The 19,885-nt window shown below is 37.9% G+C and overlaps 1 protein-coding gene across 1 annotated transcript in view; it reads right to left on the bottom strand.

The window, feature by feature from the left end:
* TXNRD2 (thioredoxin reductase 2) overlaps positions 1 to 19,458 on the bottom strand; it is a 40,154-nt gene extending 20,696 nt beyond the window's left edge. Inside the window, exons 1-11 of the mRNA XM_009318728.1 lie at positions 19,353 to 19,458; positions 18,902 to 19,054; positions 18,171 to 18,227; positions 17,398 to 17,542; positions 17,008 to 17,082; positions 16,062 to 16,140; positions 14,949 to 15,011; positions 14,358 to 14,428; positions 9,657 to 9,676; positions 9,186 to 9,277; positions 6,443 to 6,617 (exon numbers count right to left, since the gene is read on the bottom strand). Coding sequence (XP_009317003.1) covers positions 6,443 to 6,617; positions 9,186 to 9,277; positions 9,657 to 9,676; positions 14,358 to 14,428; positions 14,949 to 15,011; positions 16,062 to 16,140; positions 17,008 to 17,082; positions 17,398 to 17,542; positions 18,171 to 18,227; positions 18,902 to 19,054; positions 19,353 to 19,458 — 1,036 coding nt within the window. The remainder of the gene's footprint in view (positions 1 to 6,442; positions 6,618 to 9,185; positions 9,278 to 9,656; positions 9,677 to 14,357; positions 14,429 to 14,948; positions 15,012 to 16,061; positions 16,141 to 17,007; positions 17,083 to 17,397; positions 17,543 to 18,170; positions 18,228 to 18,901; positions 19,055 to 19,352) is intronic.
* Positions 19,459 to 19,885: the final 427 nt, after the last annotated feature.

The following is a 19,885-nucleotide window of genomic DNA, read 5'->3' as shown; positions in this document are numbered from 1 at the left end:
CGGAGCGGGTACACCCCTGGAGGGGCTGCAGCAATGGGTAAGGCCATGCTGGAGCAGGTTTACTTCTGAAGGGACTATGGCTGTGGGTAAGGCCATGCTGGAGCAGGTATATCTCTGAAGGCATTGTGGCCCATGGAGAAGGCCACGCTGGAACAGGTGCAGCTCAAAGTGACTATGGCTGTGGATAAGTCTATGCCGCAGCAGGTATACCCCTGGAGAGACTGTGGCTCATAGATAAGGCTTCACTTGGAGCAGGTACACCCCTAAGGGACTATACTCTGTGGATAACTCCAAGCTGGAGCAGGGGCAAGGGGAGGAGTTCATTGCAATGTTAAACCCTATAACCTGGCCCAAAGGGACCAGGGGTGGAGATTGTAATGGATATACCTTTAAATTGTTGTAACTTGAGATTTGAGTTGCATGTTATGGGAATTACTATAGCAGGAACCACCTGAACCAATGGAGGACAAGCCTTACAAGAAGCAGTGCAAGTCCAGCAGTGACCCGACCTGAGCTGGCTTTGGTGCCCAGTAACTCCACGCAACACACCACCTCTCCTGTCCTGCGTGACCACCATAACAGCTGGTTATATTGTGATATGATATTTCTGTCTCATCATCTGCTGAGGGGCTCTGCTAATCACACTTGCACACAGAATAAGGTGAAGGTAATATCGGGCTGCTGTGACCTTCAGGTGCAGGACCTTCAACAGTGGAGACTGAAGCAGCTAAACTGAGAAGAAACCACAGGAATAGGCATAGTCAAGTAAGTAGCAGCAGTGAATGAGTGATGGCATACTCTTGCCTACAAGAAGATTTTCTAGGGTCATAAAGGTGCAGCTGACAGCAGAATTTTATAATGGGTCTTCTGCAGTTTCTTAATCACAGAAGCTGGAATGTCTGTTTGCCCCCCAGCATTTGAAAAATCCAAACTAGAGCCAACCAACCATTTTATTATCAGGCGTGATACTGCAGATGGCCACTGTGAGGATACTGCAGGGTGACATGGTATTTCTTCTGGCATAAAACTTAAGTCCAATAGTCTTCTCCACTTCTTCCCTATACATTGGCATTTTGACACATCACTTCATAACTTTACACAATCCAACCTCAGTTTGACCTTAATTAAAATCTCATCTATGTTCCCAGTCTTGGTGCTCTCTCTCATCTTGTTCTGGGTGCCTGATACACTCCCCAAATTAGTTTCAAGACCTTTCCTCCTTCAAATCCCTCCTCAAAACCCACGAGGTGTTCACTAAAACATATCCAGCTGATAATGACTAATAAAGACCAATTCAGTGTAACTAATGTTCAGATTACAAGAAAACATTGACTACAGTAAGATTAACTAAGATTAAAAAAAGTTCAGAACCCTTACCATATTGACAGCAGCGTGCACCAATTTTACAAAGATGTTTTTGAACATTTAATTCATTACTGATAAACTTTCAGCATGCCTGCCACAATTTGAAAAAAAAAAACCTCTGACCCTTAGTCAGTGCTAGGGCAGTAACTGGTTCTTTGCCAAGTCTGCTAAGCTGTACCATCTCTTGTAGCATTGGCTAGTAATACTTATTACACAGAGGAGTCATCGCAGCAGAAAGCTTGTGCAATCAGTAAACACCTGGCCATCACCATGCACTATACACCTGAAGTTACTTATGTCTGGAGACATGTCACTTTGGTCCTACCAAACAACAACAACAAAAAAAAGCAACTCCAAGCGATATGCAACCAAATGAAAACCTTATAGCATGTAACAGACCTCTATCAATTCTGTTTGTTTTGTTTTCAAGGTCCTGTACAAGATCAAGTGGGCTGGAAACATTTTCTGAGAAGAAAGCTACAGTTCACCTTTACTAATTCTCCCACACTAAGCTTGTTTTAACCAAAGGTTTTGTACACCCTCAAAGTACGGCTCTGCAGTCTCAAAAACCAGTACCCAACCACCATTCCCAAGTGAGGTCATTGGCTTCAATCTCCTAGACACTTATGGGTGAACAGAACCTGTATTCTGTAGAAAATGTCACAGTAATTGTACTGGTATCCTGAAATTACTTTGCAGCATTTTCCACCGTTTTTTTATTTATTTGTACCATCATTCAGGTAAAGGCTAGCCATCACCTCTCAACTCAAATAGCACCTTATAGTTCTAAATCCAAAACGTTCTCTCACACACAGATTAGAGGCATAGCCTAGCATCTAACTTTTCCTCAACGTGAAGAAGTGATTTTTGTAGTTATAAGCTGGTAACATAAGTAGCATAAAATAAGACTTACACTCAAGAGTTTATTGGTGGGTTAAACAAAAGAAGGAAAAAGTACCATCCAGGCCTCTTTCAATGCAAACAAATTATTAACACATTAAAAATAGCCCTGTTGAATAAAGTCTGACTGAGTGTCATTAAAACTAGATATTGGGAAAAAACCTAAAAGCACTGCCTGATGTAATGGGAATTACAATTTTCATTAGGACTGCAGAAACCACATCTTACCAAGACAGTAATGAATTAAAATTAGAGAGACACAGGAAGTTCAGAACAAAGACCCAGATCCTCAGCAAACCACATCACATTAGCACTAACAGTATCTGAGATCAACCAAGGTGCATTATTTTTCACTGAATAGTTCAAAGGTTAAAAAGTGGATGGCAAGGTTTTGTTTGCAAAGACAAATCTGAAGCCCACCCCCTTTTCTACAGAGGCTGGCAGAGATATGCTCACAGGAGATCACAGCAATATTTTACCATATGGGACTTTTCAAAGAAAATCTGCAAACAAAATTTCTGTTTTCTTAGTTAATTCAAACTGTTTCGGTTGTAAGACTTGAGGAAAACTACTATAAAAAAACCCCCAACATTTTGTACTTAACCCTTTCTTGATATTGAACAGTGAGGATCTTATTTTACTGCACTACAAAATAAATCTGCCAAGCACCCAGTCTGACACAGAGGACAATATGCTTGATAGCACATGATGTGCAACACCTGATACCTGTTCAGCTTTACATTGAGCTAAAATTATAATTCCTTTTTATAGCAAAGATTATATTACTTCAAAGACACAGTGGTTTTCTTCTAAGCTTATGAATGCAAAGGAACTTGAGAATGGCTGTTCCACTGCTCTCATCAGGGAGAAAACTCTTTTTGTAAAGCTAAACTTAGAATCTGCTGCTGATCATTGCTTTTTCTGTTAACAGTTTACTAGCACACTACCTCACTTTCTCTGTCAAATTAATTCTAGGATATTTTGTAAACACCTGCTTAGTTTAATCGCCAACTCAATGTTGCTCCTCTACACAGTAAGACCCCATTAGATATGTAGTAACTCAGTATATTTTCTAACGACTTCGTGAATAATCAAATTCCAGTTATAGCAGTGATCTTTTGCCATCTATTGCAAATTCAAATGGAAATACTACTCGCCAATTCCATTTATATATTTGCTGTGTTGCAACTGCAGCATTCAATCCACAGGTTTCAGTCCTCCAATAGCTGAAGCAAACCCACTCGACAAAGCCTGATCTGCAACTTTGCCCTGCAGCTCAGCAGTTGCATCTGTTTATACAGGTGTCAATCTCTACCCTTTTCTTTGGGTGAAGACCCTATGTTCAATCTGTACATGCACACACTTACCATTGCTTTGTAGCTCAGCACCTAACATATAAATGGTTTTTGTGTCCTTAACGGCAGGGGGAATACGGTATAATATTAAAAGTTTATTGGTTCCATATTGAACGAAAAAAATCTCAAAAGCTTATCACTTCAGGAGAATTCTCACAAAAGCAGAAGACAGAGCACTAGTAAAAGACAGAAGGACATTGCAGGACTAGACAGGCAGAACAAAATAAAGGTCAAGAAAGAGCTGTTTCACTGATCTGGAATATAACAGTATAGTCACTCAGCAAGGTAACACAGGCCCATAACAGTTACCTACAAAAGCTTTGCACTGAAACCTTTAAATTACCTTCAAAAGTATCAAAATGAGATTTTTTTTTTTGCCTCAAATATTTTGACTGGTTCAAAAAAGCTGCCAGAAAAGCAAAGAGAGCATTGTGCCTGCTTTTACTGGCTTATCCATACAAGCAGAAAATTACATATTCCAAAAGATAAAAAAACCCTCTTCACAGAAACACCGTGTAAATTTCTTTCAAAGAGCCTACATTAAGAGATAATACTGTAGCTTTACTTTCAATAAATATTTTTAACACTATTCATAAAATCCTACTAAAATTCCATGATGCTTTTATAAAAATTAAGGAAATACCTACTATAATTCAGGCTACAATTAGTTAACAATAGCAGCTGCTTTTTAACTAACTCTACAAGCTGACTTTCTTCAATCAGTATTGTAACTGGCACATCTGCAGACAGGAAATCCTCAACACCACCAAGTTTCCCAGCCTATTATCTGAGACACCTGGTGTGGGTGTGTTGATACAGAGCAAAACAATGAATCATAGGGACTGCACATCAATTAACCAGCTTTAACTGTTAATGTGTTTAATCCTTAAGGGTGGAGTGCCAATTTGAACACTAAAAAAAAAGGCAACACAAAACCCCCAGACCCTCAAACTGTTCATTTTGCAGTTTCTAAATATGAATTGTATCTCAAATCTATGACAAAAATAATACATGTAGTTCCCCTGTATCAAAATAGTGAGTGGAGTCACATTACAACCGTGTTGCAATAGTGAATCATGCAACCTTATTCCATTGTAATTAACACTAAACCAAGACTTTTTTCTTATAATTTCAATTTAATAGCTCTTTTTTCCATCTTTGACAAAAGTAAATAAATTGACTTGACACTTCACTGGTGTGACTCCACCTCAGTGTACTTTTACAAGAAAGCTTGAGAAAAATCAAATGCAGCATTTAGAAACCCGCTTTTTGGAAACATTTTCATCTCACCTCATGAATGTTATTCTACAGTTTTCAGGATTGTCACATCTCCAGATAGCAAGACCTTTTTTGCTCTTGGCAAGCACTGGGGTCTTTGATTGGTTCTGGTAAGCATAATCCATTATTATAGGCTGTTTCCACAATTTATAGAAGCCCATTGCACTTCTAAGAGAATAGTGATCACAGAAAGTGAAAGAAAATGTTTGTCACAACACACAACCTGCTGTCTGGGGTATTAGGAAGATATAAAGCTGACTTAACTAGGGGAAAGGAACAACAGGACAACAGATTTAGTCCACTGGGCAAAATACAAAATGCTGTAAATGATCTGTTCCTGTTTCCTGTAATGGATCTATTCTACGACCACAAGAATTTAACTTTATCTGTTATCAACAAATGAAAGAGTAACGCTTCCCCACTACTCTAAAATAGTAGTGTCAGATAAAAAGAATAGCATAAAAATGAAGTGGTTAAGGAATTGGTAAAGCTGCTAGTAAAACTGATCGTTCCTCTGCATCAAAACAGATTTCTTGGACAGTAAGTTTAAGCCTATTTACTTTGTTCAGCAGATATCATCTGTTTGCCAAATACCACTACTACCTTTTGCCATCCACTATTTATCTATAATTCCAGATATTCACAAAGCTTTATAAGCACAGAAGACAAGATGCCTCCTATTCTGGTGGACATGCAGTTCCTCTGAACCAATATAGCAACTGACGGCGAACTCTTAACAGCAACAAACGAGCAGCTTGGGGAGGCAACGCAGAAAGAGTATTTTCATTCCTGTGGGCAGGAGCCTTGTACCATACATCATTTAGTGTGTTAATCCTTACAAGAAGTAGCATTTGACTCAAAGGAGGCAAAAACCAGATTTAATTCCCATTTCTGGTGATTATGCTCATAGCCATTTGTCACAAAATTCTTTTAAACTGATTTACTCTGACTTAGGCATCATATGTCAGTTCCGAGGGGTCTGAGATACGTGAAAGTTCCTAAACAGATTTTAAAAAGCTCTAAAGTTCCAAGGTTCCCTGCAATGAGCTCGGGCTTTTAGGGACAACTACTTCTCTTTCTCCGAATTGGATGATGGCTGCAGTAACAAACTTAAGCAGCACAATTTAGAAAAATTCCTAGCCTCTTGAACAGAATAAATAGGAACTTGTAGTGAATAGCTTCATGAATAAGTCAAGAGTATGGACTTAGAGAACATTACCTGCACCACAGAGGTTGCTGGAATTCATGCTCTCACCCTCTAGTAAATGTGAGGAAGACTAAATGGTCTTCCATTTATTGCAGCTCATGCAAAAGTAGTTACCACGGATTTCTTCCACTCACTGTAACTTTCATGAGTTTTTAGACTGTAAGTGAACAAGTCAAGCATGCAAGAAAATAATTAAAAAGCTATCAATGTTTAGATCACTAAATATTTAATATAAAAGAAAAAGGAGGAGGCTGTTTGGCCCCTTACAACATGACGAGGGAACTTCATTTTCAGAATGGAAAGCATTGCAAATAAATGTTAAGATATTCAAGTTTACCTACTGCCCACATCACTGTGTCAAAGGAATCGGTTACTTCTGTGCGCAGATCAGTATTTTTCCAGGTGACTTGCAATCTGTTACTCTCCAATTTTTCAACTTTGGTTGGGAAACATCTCTTTAAAAATTTTGTGCCGTAAGATTCCATGTGCTCAGTTACTAAAGATGCCATTTGCTGTTGAGTAGGGGAAAAAATTGTTTATTCTTAGATATATGACCTTTTTAATGTAAAACGCTCCTTCAGCTGTCTTCATGAAAATTCACTAAATGCACTGTGCATTTCAAACATTCTTTGTCACTTAGTTAATATGCATTGTCAACACATGATAATTTATTGAGCCGCTGTGACCTGCAACTCCATTCCAAGAGATGTCTACATCTGAACATTCAAATAATTTTCAAAAAAGTAAAATAGTATATGAATAAAATGGTTGCTTTTAAATCATTTTATGCTTATACAAAAAGAACATCTAGAGCATATTCAATTTAACGTTACCATAATTACCATTTTCTGGCAGCTTGATGAGAATTAAATACTTTCATAAAGCTAAGGAAGAAAAACATTTCCCTTTGCCATGACACCTGTCATTTCTCTGCAATGACTATGAAATCACTAAGGTTTCTTGGAAAGTTCTGCTACAAAAAGGAAATAATGCTTTTGTCCTAAGAGCCTGTTTGAAGTAATGCCATACCACAGTCGAGTAGTGAAGTGTCACATTGACACATTTATCCAAAGATGTTATTGCTCTTGACTGCAGTAATTCTGGCTGCACTTTGTCAAAGAATATGTTTATTACTTAAAGGATATTATCACAAAACCACTCACACAGAACAACTACATGCAAGCTCTCGGCTTACAAAACTTTATTTTCGAAGTTGATATTAACTAATATGAAGGCAACAGCAGGGTTATATCTCTTCAGAAACATGATAGCTCACTAACCAGTTTCCATCAGACTCAATGTGGCTACAGACTGAACATAATTATTTTATCTCTATTAATACTTTCTTAACTTTGAAGTGTCCATCCTTCCTGCCTACAAAGGATCAAGTTCTCAGAGAAAGCCCGACTGTAAGTGTTTTATGAAGTGCCACACACACACTCTTAACACTATTCCCTGCTTGCTCAGATCTCATGCTGTTACAGGTGTAGATTTCTTCAATGATGAGTGCAAATCCCAAGACACATTCATATACAATGTTTTGCAAACTCTGGTACACATACCACTAGTTCTAAGGAAGCCACTTCAAAGTGGGAGTGGCTGGCATGCAACCAGGAGCTGTCACTACCTGCAGTGGTACTTGTCACTGCTGCTTCTAACAGCAATACTCCCTCCTCAAAAACCGTGCTGTTACACATGAAAATAATTTTCCTACACACTGTGTGTGCAAAGAAGTTCTTAAAAACAAGCCCATAGTTCTATCACTCTTCTCATCAACTTTGGCCTGTAAATGTTTTGCACTATTGCAATTAAGCATTAAAAAAAAAAAATCCTCATTCATACCAGGAATAATTAAGTTAACGTGCATTCATTCCCATTCTGAAGACACTATTTTCAAGTGATTAACACGACGCAGTCTTCATTCTTCAGGCTGACATTTTTCCAAAGTTATTTGCCTGAGAAAAAATTTGTTGGAAACTTCAAAGAAAAACTTCACTACACATGTGAGTGAAAACCCAGAACTCTCTCGCTGTTTTAAGAACACTACAGAAACTTTTCCTTCAAAGTAGTGTTAGCATCAAATCTTGCAGGGACAGAAGATTCACAATCACCTTTAACATACTCTCCCTACAGATCTAGGGACCGAAAGGACTATCAGGCCATCAAAGAGATCATCTAACCTGTAGAAGAGAGGCTACAAACTCACATCCAGGTAAAACCTTCACTGGATCCAGTAACTTGTCTTTAAACTAAGCCTGCTATACTACCTTCTATTGCTTCTTTAAGCAGTTATACTTTTTACACAAATCCTATATAAAACTTTTTTTGTTGTTGTTGTTGTCTTTTCTCATTGTTATTTCTAATTGCTTTTATTTTCTTTATACAGGAATGGGTTTCTGGCCAAAACTGTTTTCTGTTTTGTCAGTACAATCATGACCACTTACACTTTTAAATAAAACTCCTCAAAATGTTTCCTAATTTTGAAACACAGTTTTTTCTCTTTAAATTTCCCTGCCTGAAAGTTTGTGCTTTTAATTTTCCCCAGCTTAGGGTTGATAGTTCCACTGAAATCACTATATATTTTTTTTACCTACTTATAACCGCCACTGTTTTGAAAGTGGTAAGGTCAAGATTTCCAATTCCTATGTCATTACAAACTTTCAGCTTAGTGATTTATTTATATTCATCATAATGAACTCCACATTGAACTACTTCATGTTAAGTCCAATAATTTATTTTAAAAATCATTATCTGTAACTCCTAGAAATTCAGGATTATTTTAAAGAGATTATCTAATGTTTTTAGCAGTGGCATAAATCCCTCCTCCTCTGCTTCCCAACCTTTTTAATCTTGTTTTCAATTAAGCAGAAGGAAAAAAGAATATTTACTTTTCTGAGTACAGTATCAAGAGATATGATAGCAAAACAAGAGCTAATATTCATTTAGTTCCTCTTCAGAAAGCACATATTGGGAAATGTTTGGAGAAGCCAACGACGCTTTTTCTTTAGGAGACAAAAATAATAAAATATACTTTCTAATATATTTGATATATAAGGAGATGTAAGATATACCGTACTCACCTGATCAAACCCACGAAGTGGGATACTTCTCATCATGACTGTAGTCTCCAATCCAATGCCTGTTAGAAAACCAGCACACTCAAGTGAAACATCTGGTGAAGAACCAGTTAAGGAAATATAAACAATAATTTCATATAAATGCAATATAAAAGGGTAGTATACAAGTGGGCTTTTTACCTAGAGGTATCAAGTTCTCCTCACACAGACAACATCTTTAGCTTGCTTTTGTTGCATAGAATAAAACTCCAAAGCCTTAGAATATTTTCCTCATAGATAACATTGTTTTTAAAATCCTGAGAATTTATCCTCAGCTAACCTTAATTCCCATGATGCTACTGCATAGAAAACTATTACCATTCTATTACCAGCTCTACAGGGCATGAGCAAAGGAATCCTGAAAATTGAGCTTTCAGAGGAAAGACAGCTATGCTGCTTACAATCATAAATCATCAGAGCTTTTTCAAAGGATACAGCTGGCTCCAACAACCAACCTGTTACACAGAAAGAAAAAAAGAATAAAACAGTGGAATGAGCTTGTGCAGATTTCTGTATAACCAAAAAATTATTTTCTGAAGTACGTATAGTTACAAAATTACAGGTTTGAGGAGTGGATCTGATGTTGTTAGATGGGAAGAAAGAGCACGGCTTGTCAACTCCAACACAGACAACACTATAACACGTGGGCTTATTTTATTAACAGAATAAAAAAAAGAGCAGGCTTATAAGACATAAGGAATTGTTTTTATATTATAATGAGACATTTAAGCACATACTCTGAAAGACAAAGTGAAGAAAGCCATGAAAAACTCGGAGAAACTAGCAAGGTTAAAAGGCATCACAAATGTTTCAGTTGTGTTCTATGATGTACCTCCGTTGGAAACATCTGGAGTGGACACTGACAGGTTTTTCCCCCCATGCCTATTGCTACTGATGCCTCATCTTTACAGGGTCTCTCAGCACCATTGCCTCTGAGACAGCAGGCAACATATAAACATACAGACATGCAGCAGTCTTGTCAGAGCTCAAGTACATCTCAAAATTTCTAGAGGTATCTTAATTACTAAATACGTATTTTTAATTATTTTTAAGAAACCTTAACACAATCAGAAGTTAAGCACATTTGAAATTCATCATCTTCCTATCAAGTAGATTCCAGTTCCCAATATAAGATTCTATTCATTGCTAAATTTCATTTTGATTTATAGCCATCTGCTTTTTCATCATCTTATTTATCCAAATGCCAAATATTTGCCCTTCCTGTCTTTAAAAGTTTGTGTACGCAGTTACAGAAAATCCGTTCAATAGATTTACCTAAACTAGTATTTACCAAATACATCCATTTTAGATCTTAAATAAAACTCCAGCTCCCATCTCTCCCCATATTTCACACCCTTTCAACAAAGAATATCACTAAAGTTGTCCATCAACGCTTTTAATTTATGAGGTGTATCAGCTCTCCAGCACAGCGGTTTCCATGCCTGTCCCCAGATGCCCTATACACTGCAGCAGCCCTCTCTCTCCTGACCATATCCCCAGTTCCCTATGTCTGCTGGGAACGCAAAAGGCAGAATGCTCAGTCGCTGTTTCGGAGGTAAAAGGGGATCCAACCAGCCAGTCACTGACACTCAGCTGCTGGACAGGCTGCACTCACATGCCTTTGCTGTTCATGTATTACGCACACTCGTTAAAATCTCACAATTTGGAGATGCATTCCAGATAATACTTCCACTTACAAGTCTTTTGTTAAGTTTTTGAATTAGGAAAAAAAAAAAAAGCATCATTAGGGATCAAAATTTCTAGTTGCTATGAGAACAGTATAGAATGTTAGGCTTTTTCTGTCTATGATTTTCATCTGTGGAGATACATGCTTTATAAAGAACTTTTCATCAAAAAACAGCACCACAAAAACACAACACTCGGAACCCACCAAAATATTTGGCACATTTTTTCTGTTTATTTTTGGGTATTTTTTTAAAGCAGGTCTCTCTCATACTGCCATATTCAAAAGTTAAAAAAACCTTTGGATTTTTGGGTATGGAAGAAGTAGTTTGCTAATTGTGTTTTGGAAAGCTAGAAATTTTAGAAATTTACTTTAAAAACTCAAAATACGAACTCACATAATCAGAGAGTTTAAATAGGTTATTTAAAGTTAGGAGGATTAGCAAGGAAGCATAAGCATTATAAGCATAAATCACAGAACCTTATCATATTCTTTTACCCATGTCCAACCTTGTCTGACTGTTTTGAGGAAGATAAGTTTTAGCAACACAAATGACAATGACAGCAGAGAGAACAGTTGCATGGAAATAATCTATTAAGCAAAGACCTTTTCCCTCAGCAGCTGTGCCTCCATTAATTCAAAAACTCTAAGCAGCAAAGCAAAACTATTTTGAGAAAACATGCTCCGAACAGGTAAAAATTCATAGTCAGATCACAGGAAGGAACTACATTTGAAATATCAACACGTGGCCTACACATCCCACGCTGTTTTGTTTGATTCCTGGCCGAGGTAGTATACGCCACTATGGTACTTCACAAATTAAACATAAACCCTTAAATCCATGGAAAAACACACACAAACTGAAGGCTAACACAAAGTGATGCATGCATTGCAGTCTCTTTATAAGGACGTATCATTCATCAATTTTAACTAAAATTTACAAAGCAATGATCCTCCCTCCACCCTGTTACCAGGAAAACTAGTGGCATACACGCTTACAAAGACAGAAGTGTGTTTCACAGAAGGACATCAAGAACCTTAGAAAATTAAAATATTTTATATATGAACATGTTTGGCAACTAAGAACAAATGTTAGAGGCATAATGGAGCTCTGCAGACAGCAAATTTGGCTTCTCTTTTTGGCCCTGCTACTGACTAGCCACATATCCCTAGGAAAGTTATTCTTCCACCACACTGCAAGACAGAAACAAGTCCAATACTTGGAAAGCTCTTCATACAGTCTATGCTATGCTAAGACAGCGGAGCAAAACAGGAGGTGAAACACTAGCTTGTGGCCCATACCTTACCCTAAACCAATCTGCACCACCTCCCGGTTCTAACAGAGATGCTTTTAAACTTCCAAAAAGTGCAGACATGGGGGCTGCTGCTCAGTGAGCTCCAGGGATTGCAAAGTCAGTACAACACATGTTTTCTCACAAAAGACCCTAGATATCATCTATCTATCCTGTAACAAAAACATACAACTTCTGAAGGTGTACAGAGAACAGGTTGAGGTAAAGAGATTAAAATCTGCTCGTCTAGGTTTTATGTTGGACAAACAATTTAACACGGTGGGAAGTAATTTTTTCCAGCATTAGGGCATCTGATTCATCTGTGAATGGATGATCACCCCCTTTTTTAGCATGTAGCTCCTGGGAACTGCTGCAAAAAAACACATGCTGCCCATAAAGAATATCTACTGGAGATTCACAGGGAATAGAATGAGAATATCTGTAATTTGGGCATATGTTTGCGCTTCTTTTTCATTAGATGAAAAATAGATGCCAGCTGGCACTAATTCATAGTATCAGCAGCACGTTATTCACAATTTCTTCTACAAAGTAGAGGGTTCCTGGGCATTGTCAATGTCTAATAGAAAAGTTAAGAAAGCAGAACCTAATCTCCTTCACACCTGCTCAATCTCTCACTCATTCTGAACATATTTCAAGGCATCTTTTCTAATTCACTCTGCCAAAACCCTTCATCTCAGTAGCGAGAATTTCTTCACAATGTTTGTATATCTAAGGGACTTTTGAGTTGGTTAACGGTTTGTCTTTTTTTTTTTTTTAAATATGAATAACTGCAGGACTGACAGTTCTATAACCCCCAGGCATGTAATTTGTAGCCGAGATATGTACATTTGGAGAGGGAGAAAAGAAAGAATAAGTACAACACAGCGCAGACTAAAAACAAAAGGTGTTAAACTGAACCTTGGGAATATTTATAATAGAAACAAATCCGACAGAAACAAACCTTTAACAACTCCCTCCTTCATTTGCTAGGACACAGCCTGATAAAGCACAGAAATGCTACTGTAGCCCCTGCAGGCTTATTTTGACTAAATCTCAGGAATGCAACATATAAACACTAGACTCCCACATTACACTGTTACAACTTGCATTAGCAGCAACTGGACAAAAGCCACATTTTCACAGAAAAATCTTACAGGGATAAATCTTATGTTTAGTTTTTTTGGGGGGGGTTGGTGTTTTTGGTTTTTTTGTGGTTTTTTTTTTAAAAAAACAATTTCCTCGCATAAATCATGCTTTCAAAATTCAAGAGGTGACTGATATACTACAAACAGCAAATTTACTTTCCTTTTTAAACTGTACCAAGGAGCCTTGTTTATCTATTTGATGTTTAGCTTAACACAGTGCATTTTTTCTATTAGAAAGTCACAGCCATGAATGACAGCTGTTTTCTTTCAAAATACCAGTATTACAGTTTCAAGTCTCTTTTTCTAATATATACTTCACTTTTTCTAGAATTGCTCAATAAAGAAAAAAAAAAGTATTATCTGACCTTCATGCTAGCAAATGTGCATTTCCTATCACAATTATTTGCACGAGGAAATTGTTCTGTAGTGCAATGTTGACTCAGAATCTTACTGTGCTATGTGCTGTTAAAAACAAAGACTATGGCATTTCAGTATTTCTGTTAAAAACAATTTTTTAGTATTTCAGTTAAACAATAGCTCCCAAAGCATAACAAAAGGCAAAAGCAACCCAACTGCCTCATCATATTTTCTTTTGTTATCAGAACTGCCACCACTTAACATAAAATTATGTTGGAGTTTCTTTCCTAAATGAAGAGCAATTTCACATACACCCATAGCAAAGAATAGGGACAGTACAGCCTTCGTTTAAGTTTATGCTGCCCTCTTGTGACTTCTATGTATAATAGCTTCAGCAAACAAGTCACCTTAACCTAAGATGGTGAAAATTCCTATTTAATTTGATTTTAGAAGGGAATTTCATAAGGGGGGGGGAAGTCTATTAGTTACTAATGAAGGTTGGTAGTGCGATGTTGATGCATAGCAAAACAAATTCTCAGAAGGAAAAACAAGGACAGAAAAATTGGCATATAAAAGGCAATTTCGAACATTTTTCACCTTGCCATAAAGAAAAAGTATGAATGCCAGCATCTGTTAAAGCCATGGTAAGGTAACTCACGTTTTTCCAGGAGATTCTTTTAACCAGAATAGATCATCACTTGTGATTCCATACTCCAGTGCACCTGCAACCTATGAACACACAGGTAAGATCCTGAATCTACAATGCAAGTCCTGGCAGCAAAGAAAGCTAACAGCAACTTGGTCTGTATTAGCTGAAGTATAGCCAGTTGACCAAGGGGAATGTATCTGGGCTTGCCCAGATATGTTATCCAGTCTCCATCTTTGGAGATTTTCAAAACCTGACTGCAAAAAGCCTTGAGCTAATGAGCCCGTGATCTAACCTCACAGCTGACCCCAACCTCCTTGAGCAGGAGGTTGAACTAGACGACCTCTAGAGATCCCTTCCAACTTGAATTATCTTACAGCTCTAAGCAACATCAACATACTGAATTGATGCAAATTGTTTTCTATGGAAACGTTTTTCTGAAAAGCCTGTGCTTTATATAAAGATAATTTTTCACATGACACAAGTACAAAAATCTCTCGTGTGTTACTTTATATTTACATTCTTTATCCTCCAAACATTCATTATTATCTGCAACAAAACCCGTAAAGCCATTGGAGTTGTCAGATGGCAAGTGTAACTTACATGCATAGGATATTTTGGTCTTCCTCCAGTAGCAATGACAATATTTTCTGCAGTAACAATAGTCTACAAACAAAAATACAAAATCAAAATCAAACATTTGAAATCCTTTTATCTGTCTTTAGATTCTATCTATGTACAAATGAGTGATAAATGAGAAAGCTGGCACTACCATCTGCTATTTATACGACATAATAATTAGCAATGCATTAAAAAAAGGATGGGGATAAAATAAACTAATACATGCAGGAGTTTCTCCTACACATTTTCTATCACTTTTTGTTTTAATATTAAGCTTACAATTGTTCCTATCCTGGACAAGATTCTGATGACTACTTGGAAGTAACAGTTATGCACAAATGGCAGGTTTTTAAAATCAATTTTTGCTTAGGACAAAATACACAGATCACAGCAAGTGAATTCTGTCTCTAAGGCCTGGACTTAAGCTACCTCATAAGTGGTATGTTTTTAGAAAATGCTAGGCATCTACCCACAAAAACTTTTGCTCTCTCAAGCTGATATTAACCAGTAATAATATATAATTATCCTCAAAAAGGTGTTAAAAATGCATGTTCAGTCTCTTGTTAAATATGCAGAAATGGCCACCATTCTGTTATGTGACCCAGTTGCTTGAAGCTGTATATAAAAGTATACAATATATATAAAGTATAATTGCCTCCCACATACAATTTTGTATTAGAAAGCTAAACACCCTTACAACTCATCTGAAGGAGGAAAACATCTCAGACTGATCTAATGCCCAGAGCAATAAGGAGATGTTGGTCCTCTTTACACCTCTGTAAGCACCTATCAAAGCAATATGACTTGACCAAAAAAAAAAAAAAAAAAGTCTTTTGTCTCAGCATTTTCATCTGCAAAGAAAAAGTAATGGCATCTAGCTGACAGGTTAGAGGCTAGGGACTCAGTAGGCAACAGTCAGGTTCATAAACACCTTCTCTAGGTGGAAAATGCAAATCTCCCTCACCAAAACAATACTGAATACCTAAAGCAATTTGCAAAAGTACAACCTAGCTCCCAGTTGACCTGAAAACCAACATATGAAGACCTGAACTGTTTGAAGTTAATGATACTGCAGAAATCAGCACAGCAGCTCACCTCTTTACCTGCTTTTGTTAAACCACGGATTGTATGAGGATCAGAAAAACTCCCTTTCATGTTGAAATATTTCACCTTCCTGTTTAGAAGAAAACAGCAACATAAATGCACACTTAATGAAGAATAGGAATGAAGTATGATCAGCTACTTTTTCCACATCTGAAGTGCTAAAAAGGATAGCAAACAGGCATAGAAAAGTAAAAGAAAGAAAGCATCTCATTTCATAGGATCATTTGCAGCTCTGTCACATAATTTAAGTCACCTAATTCTAGTGTCCCAATTAACTCCTCTATACAGCAGAGTACCTAACCTTGTAACATGCTTTGGGATCAGGTTATTGACCTCTACAAATGATACATTTTCCACAAGCCATGGCATTACTATTACTATCATTAACATTACTAATACAATGCTCATTTGAGAGCATACAAAAGTGACTCAGCAGGATTCACAAGACTAGTACCTGTTACATTATCTATTAATATAATTTCTATATAAAAGGAACTGCATGCTGAAAAACTTGGAACCATTTCTGCACTGAAAGAAAAAAATCAGCTGCTCTAGTATAGTGTTATCTGTGGTCTTGTATGGCATATAAGTTTTGGTGGACAAGCTTGAAATTATCTTGAGAAACTCTGACTACTTTGTATTAATGCAAAACCTCTTCAGATTAAAGAGAGCATTCCCTGATCCCTACACTGTTAGAAAGCTTTCACGTATGGTCACTTTCAACCACTATTTCCCAGAAAAGAAAAGGAAGGGGGAAAAAAAATTTTAAAAATATCACTTACATTGGCAAGGGCACTTACAGTCCTGAGCAGAAAGGACTTACAAACTCAAAATACTAGCTCTAATGAGAAACTCCAAAGGCAATTCAGCAATTCTACAAGGAAAAGAAGAGCTCCTTGACTATGGGGAGAAAGATAAACTTCAAAGACTTATTTACTTGTCTTGTAGTTGCACTCTATGTCCCCAGTTCAAGGATTTCACGTAATTCTGAACAGCTTGTGCCATCACAGACCTATCACAAAGGAAGAAACTGAACATGAAGTCATCACATTACAAATTCAGATTATGCAAATCAAAGATACAGGCAATTGCTAGAAATTAGGAATGTTCTACAGTACTTTTTGTTATAAAAGTAAATTATCAAGTCCAAATCAACATAATACCCGCCCTGATAAACTAGTAAATACAGTTTTGTGTTTTAAACAAGGAGCAGCCTAAAAAGCTTCATGCAAATTTACTTTCCTAACTGTCCCTAAATAAACACCAACTGGGAAAAGTTGTTACGCATTTGCAGCACATAGGAATGGATATGGGCAATAATCTTTACCAGGTGTGATGAACAGGTTGGGCTATATTCCAGCCATAGTGTTGGGCATCTTTAATGGCACTCCCTAAAAGGGCTGCTTGATGCATAAGCTTTTTAGGAATGCAGCCAACATTCACACAAGTTCCACCAAGTCCCCATTTGGTTCCTTGGGAAAAAAAAAAAAGAAAAAAAGTAAATGCATCAGGTTAGTATAACAATGCAATTGGGTTACTTAGAGAATTAGGTTGTTCATGCAATTAGTTAAAAAGTTCTGAAACAACACACAGTTTACTATCTCCTACAGCGCAGTTTCTAACTCTGCTTATGTTAATTTGTTTTGGTAAAAACCATCCCTAAATATTTTTCTTCTAAAATTCAAACCATCTCAAGATGTTTCTCAGAGCTCTGAAGATCCAGTTACTACACATTCACATTTGCTTCTTTGCATTTGCAGATCTTATTTTACATATTGTAAATGAAGAGCCTCAACATGATGTGATTCATAATTTTTAAAATTGTAAATGACATTTTGACAGAGACGATATTCTCAAGTACAAAGTCTACTACAAGTGGTAGCACCAAACGCTGTTAACAACGTTAATGTGCAGGGGAAGCAGGCAGAGCTAGGACATCATTGGAGCGAATGAGCAGTATAGCAAGCTGGGCTTAAGGACTTTTACTACAAGCAAAGCAGACAGCGTGGCTTTGGCCACTTTGTGGCCTGGAGCAATCCGCTCACCTAGGCAGCCGTTTTATACACGTCCAAATATTATCCTAGTATCTCTCTTCCGTACCTTGTGGAGAAGGTTCCACGTAATCCAAAACGGCCACTTTCCTTCCAAACTTAGCAGCTTTAAATAAAAAGCAAGACAAGGTATTTAAAGGAGAAACACACAAACCTAAACATTTTTAGTAGCACAGGTACAGGAGATGACGACAGGTGGTTTACACTGTCTAACGCAAGAGGCCAGACTGGGGACCGAGGCTTCCTATGTAGTCAGCAGATTCTCCAGAAGGCACTTAATAACCCAGACTAGAGCCTCCAGCTTCCGCCAACACTAAAAATGTAATTTGACCCCAATGAGATGTTTAAGAGCCTTGTGGGCTGTTGAGCATGTTACATTGAGCTACAAAGGGGCAAGGTTCTCTACAGGAGTTAAACAGTTCTTGGAAACAGTCTGAAGGGACTGTTGTTTTGACATATAAATAAGAAACAGTATAATTAAAAAAATACAGTATCTGTGGAGCCAGAGTATTTTACAATAACAGTGAAATAAAAGCTTATTAGATTTTCCCATGACAAAAGAAGAAATATTTTTTAAAAGGTTAATAGGAAAGCCAAAGATCACCCCACCTGACGGTGTGAATTAATTTGCAGATGAACTGCATGGAGCTGAGTTAATGATTAACGTGCAGGGACAGAAGTCTTAAACAGTTTTATCATTATCAGTAACGCTTCTCTTAGTTTCCATAAACACCGCTTAAGCTAAAACAAAACTTTTGTTAGTTATTTATACATACAAACCTTCTTTTGCACAAGCAAGGCCTCCAGACCCTCCACCAATTATCAGAAGATCATACTCATTCTTTCCTGTGAAGAGAATGTGAAAAAAGAAGGAAAAGAAACAGGCAAGGAAGATGGGAGAGATATATAAGAAGGTAAATATCAAAAAGTACACTATTTTTTACGATTCATTATTGCTGATTGGGGTTTTCTTTACTTTACTAGAGCACTATGCTTTTTCAGTGTCTCAAAGCATTCTCCAAAAATCGTTAAACTGTCTAGTCTGGTTTCGTGAATAAAATACAGAAAATAAAGCAATCCAAAAGAAGTGAGGAAATAGATTAGATTATTACACAATGTCCCAAGAAGCTCTTTTTGCATGATTAGACAGTTGCAACTGGGATCCAGTATAGGTCTTCTGTCTCTGCATTTCAGCAGTGAGTTCTACACATAGATTTTTCAGTGGGATCACCCTGTCGGACTTGCAAAGCTTCAGCTGCAATGTAGGTCTTGCGGGGGGGGTGTGGAGCAGTCAGAGGGAAGCTGGCCCCTTCTGCCACCTCAGCCTCCCCACACATCAGCCTAGTCTCCCAGGGCAGTTTTGAAGTGGCAGAAGCCCACAGGCGATCAATAACTCGTTTCTCAGCAAGCACATCAGGGCAACCCCCTGCTTTCAGAGAGCTGCCAGAGGTTGAGGACGGCCGAGGCCTGCAGCATCCCGACACCAGCTGTGCCACCGGAGGGGTAGGGGGCTTTCCTCGGTGGTTCAGTGGGCAGTCAGACTGGAAAGGCTAATACGCCCCCGGCCGTTGGAGTTAAGCCTAGAGGAAAGGTTTGGCTGCCTCTCGGGCTGCCCCGGTACCTCTCCAGAAAGCCCCACCACGGGCTGCAGGAGGCCTTGCCCACTTCACAGCCACCTGCGGCCCAGGGGCTCCCTCAGCAACGCAGGGGCCGAGGGACGGGCTCCGAGGGAGGCAAAGGGGCGGGGGTGGATCCGAAAGCCGT

Source organism: Pygoscelis adeliae, unplaced genomic scaffold (genome assembly GCF_000699105.1).
Source record: "Pygoscelis adeliae isolate BGI_AS28 unplaced genomic scaffold, ASM69910v1 Scaffold410, whole genome shotgun sequence".
NCBI classification, from domain to species: Eukaryota; Metazoa; Chordata; class Aves; order Sphenisciformes; family Spheniscidae; genus Pygoscelis; species Pygoscelis adeliae.
This window is presented reverse-complemented; position numbering and strand designations above follow the sequence as displayed.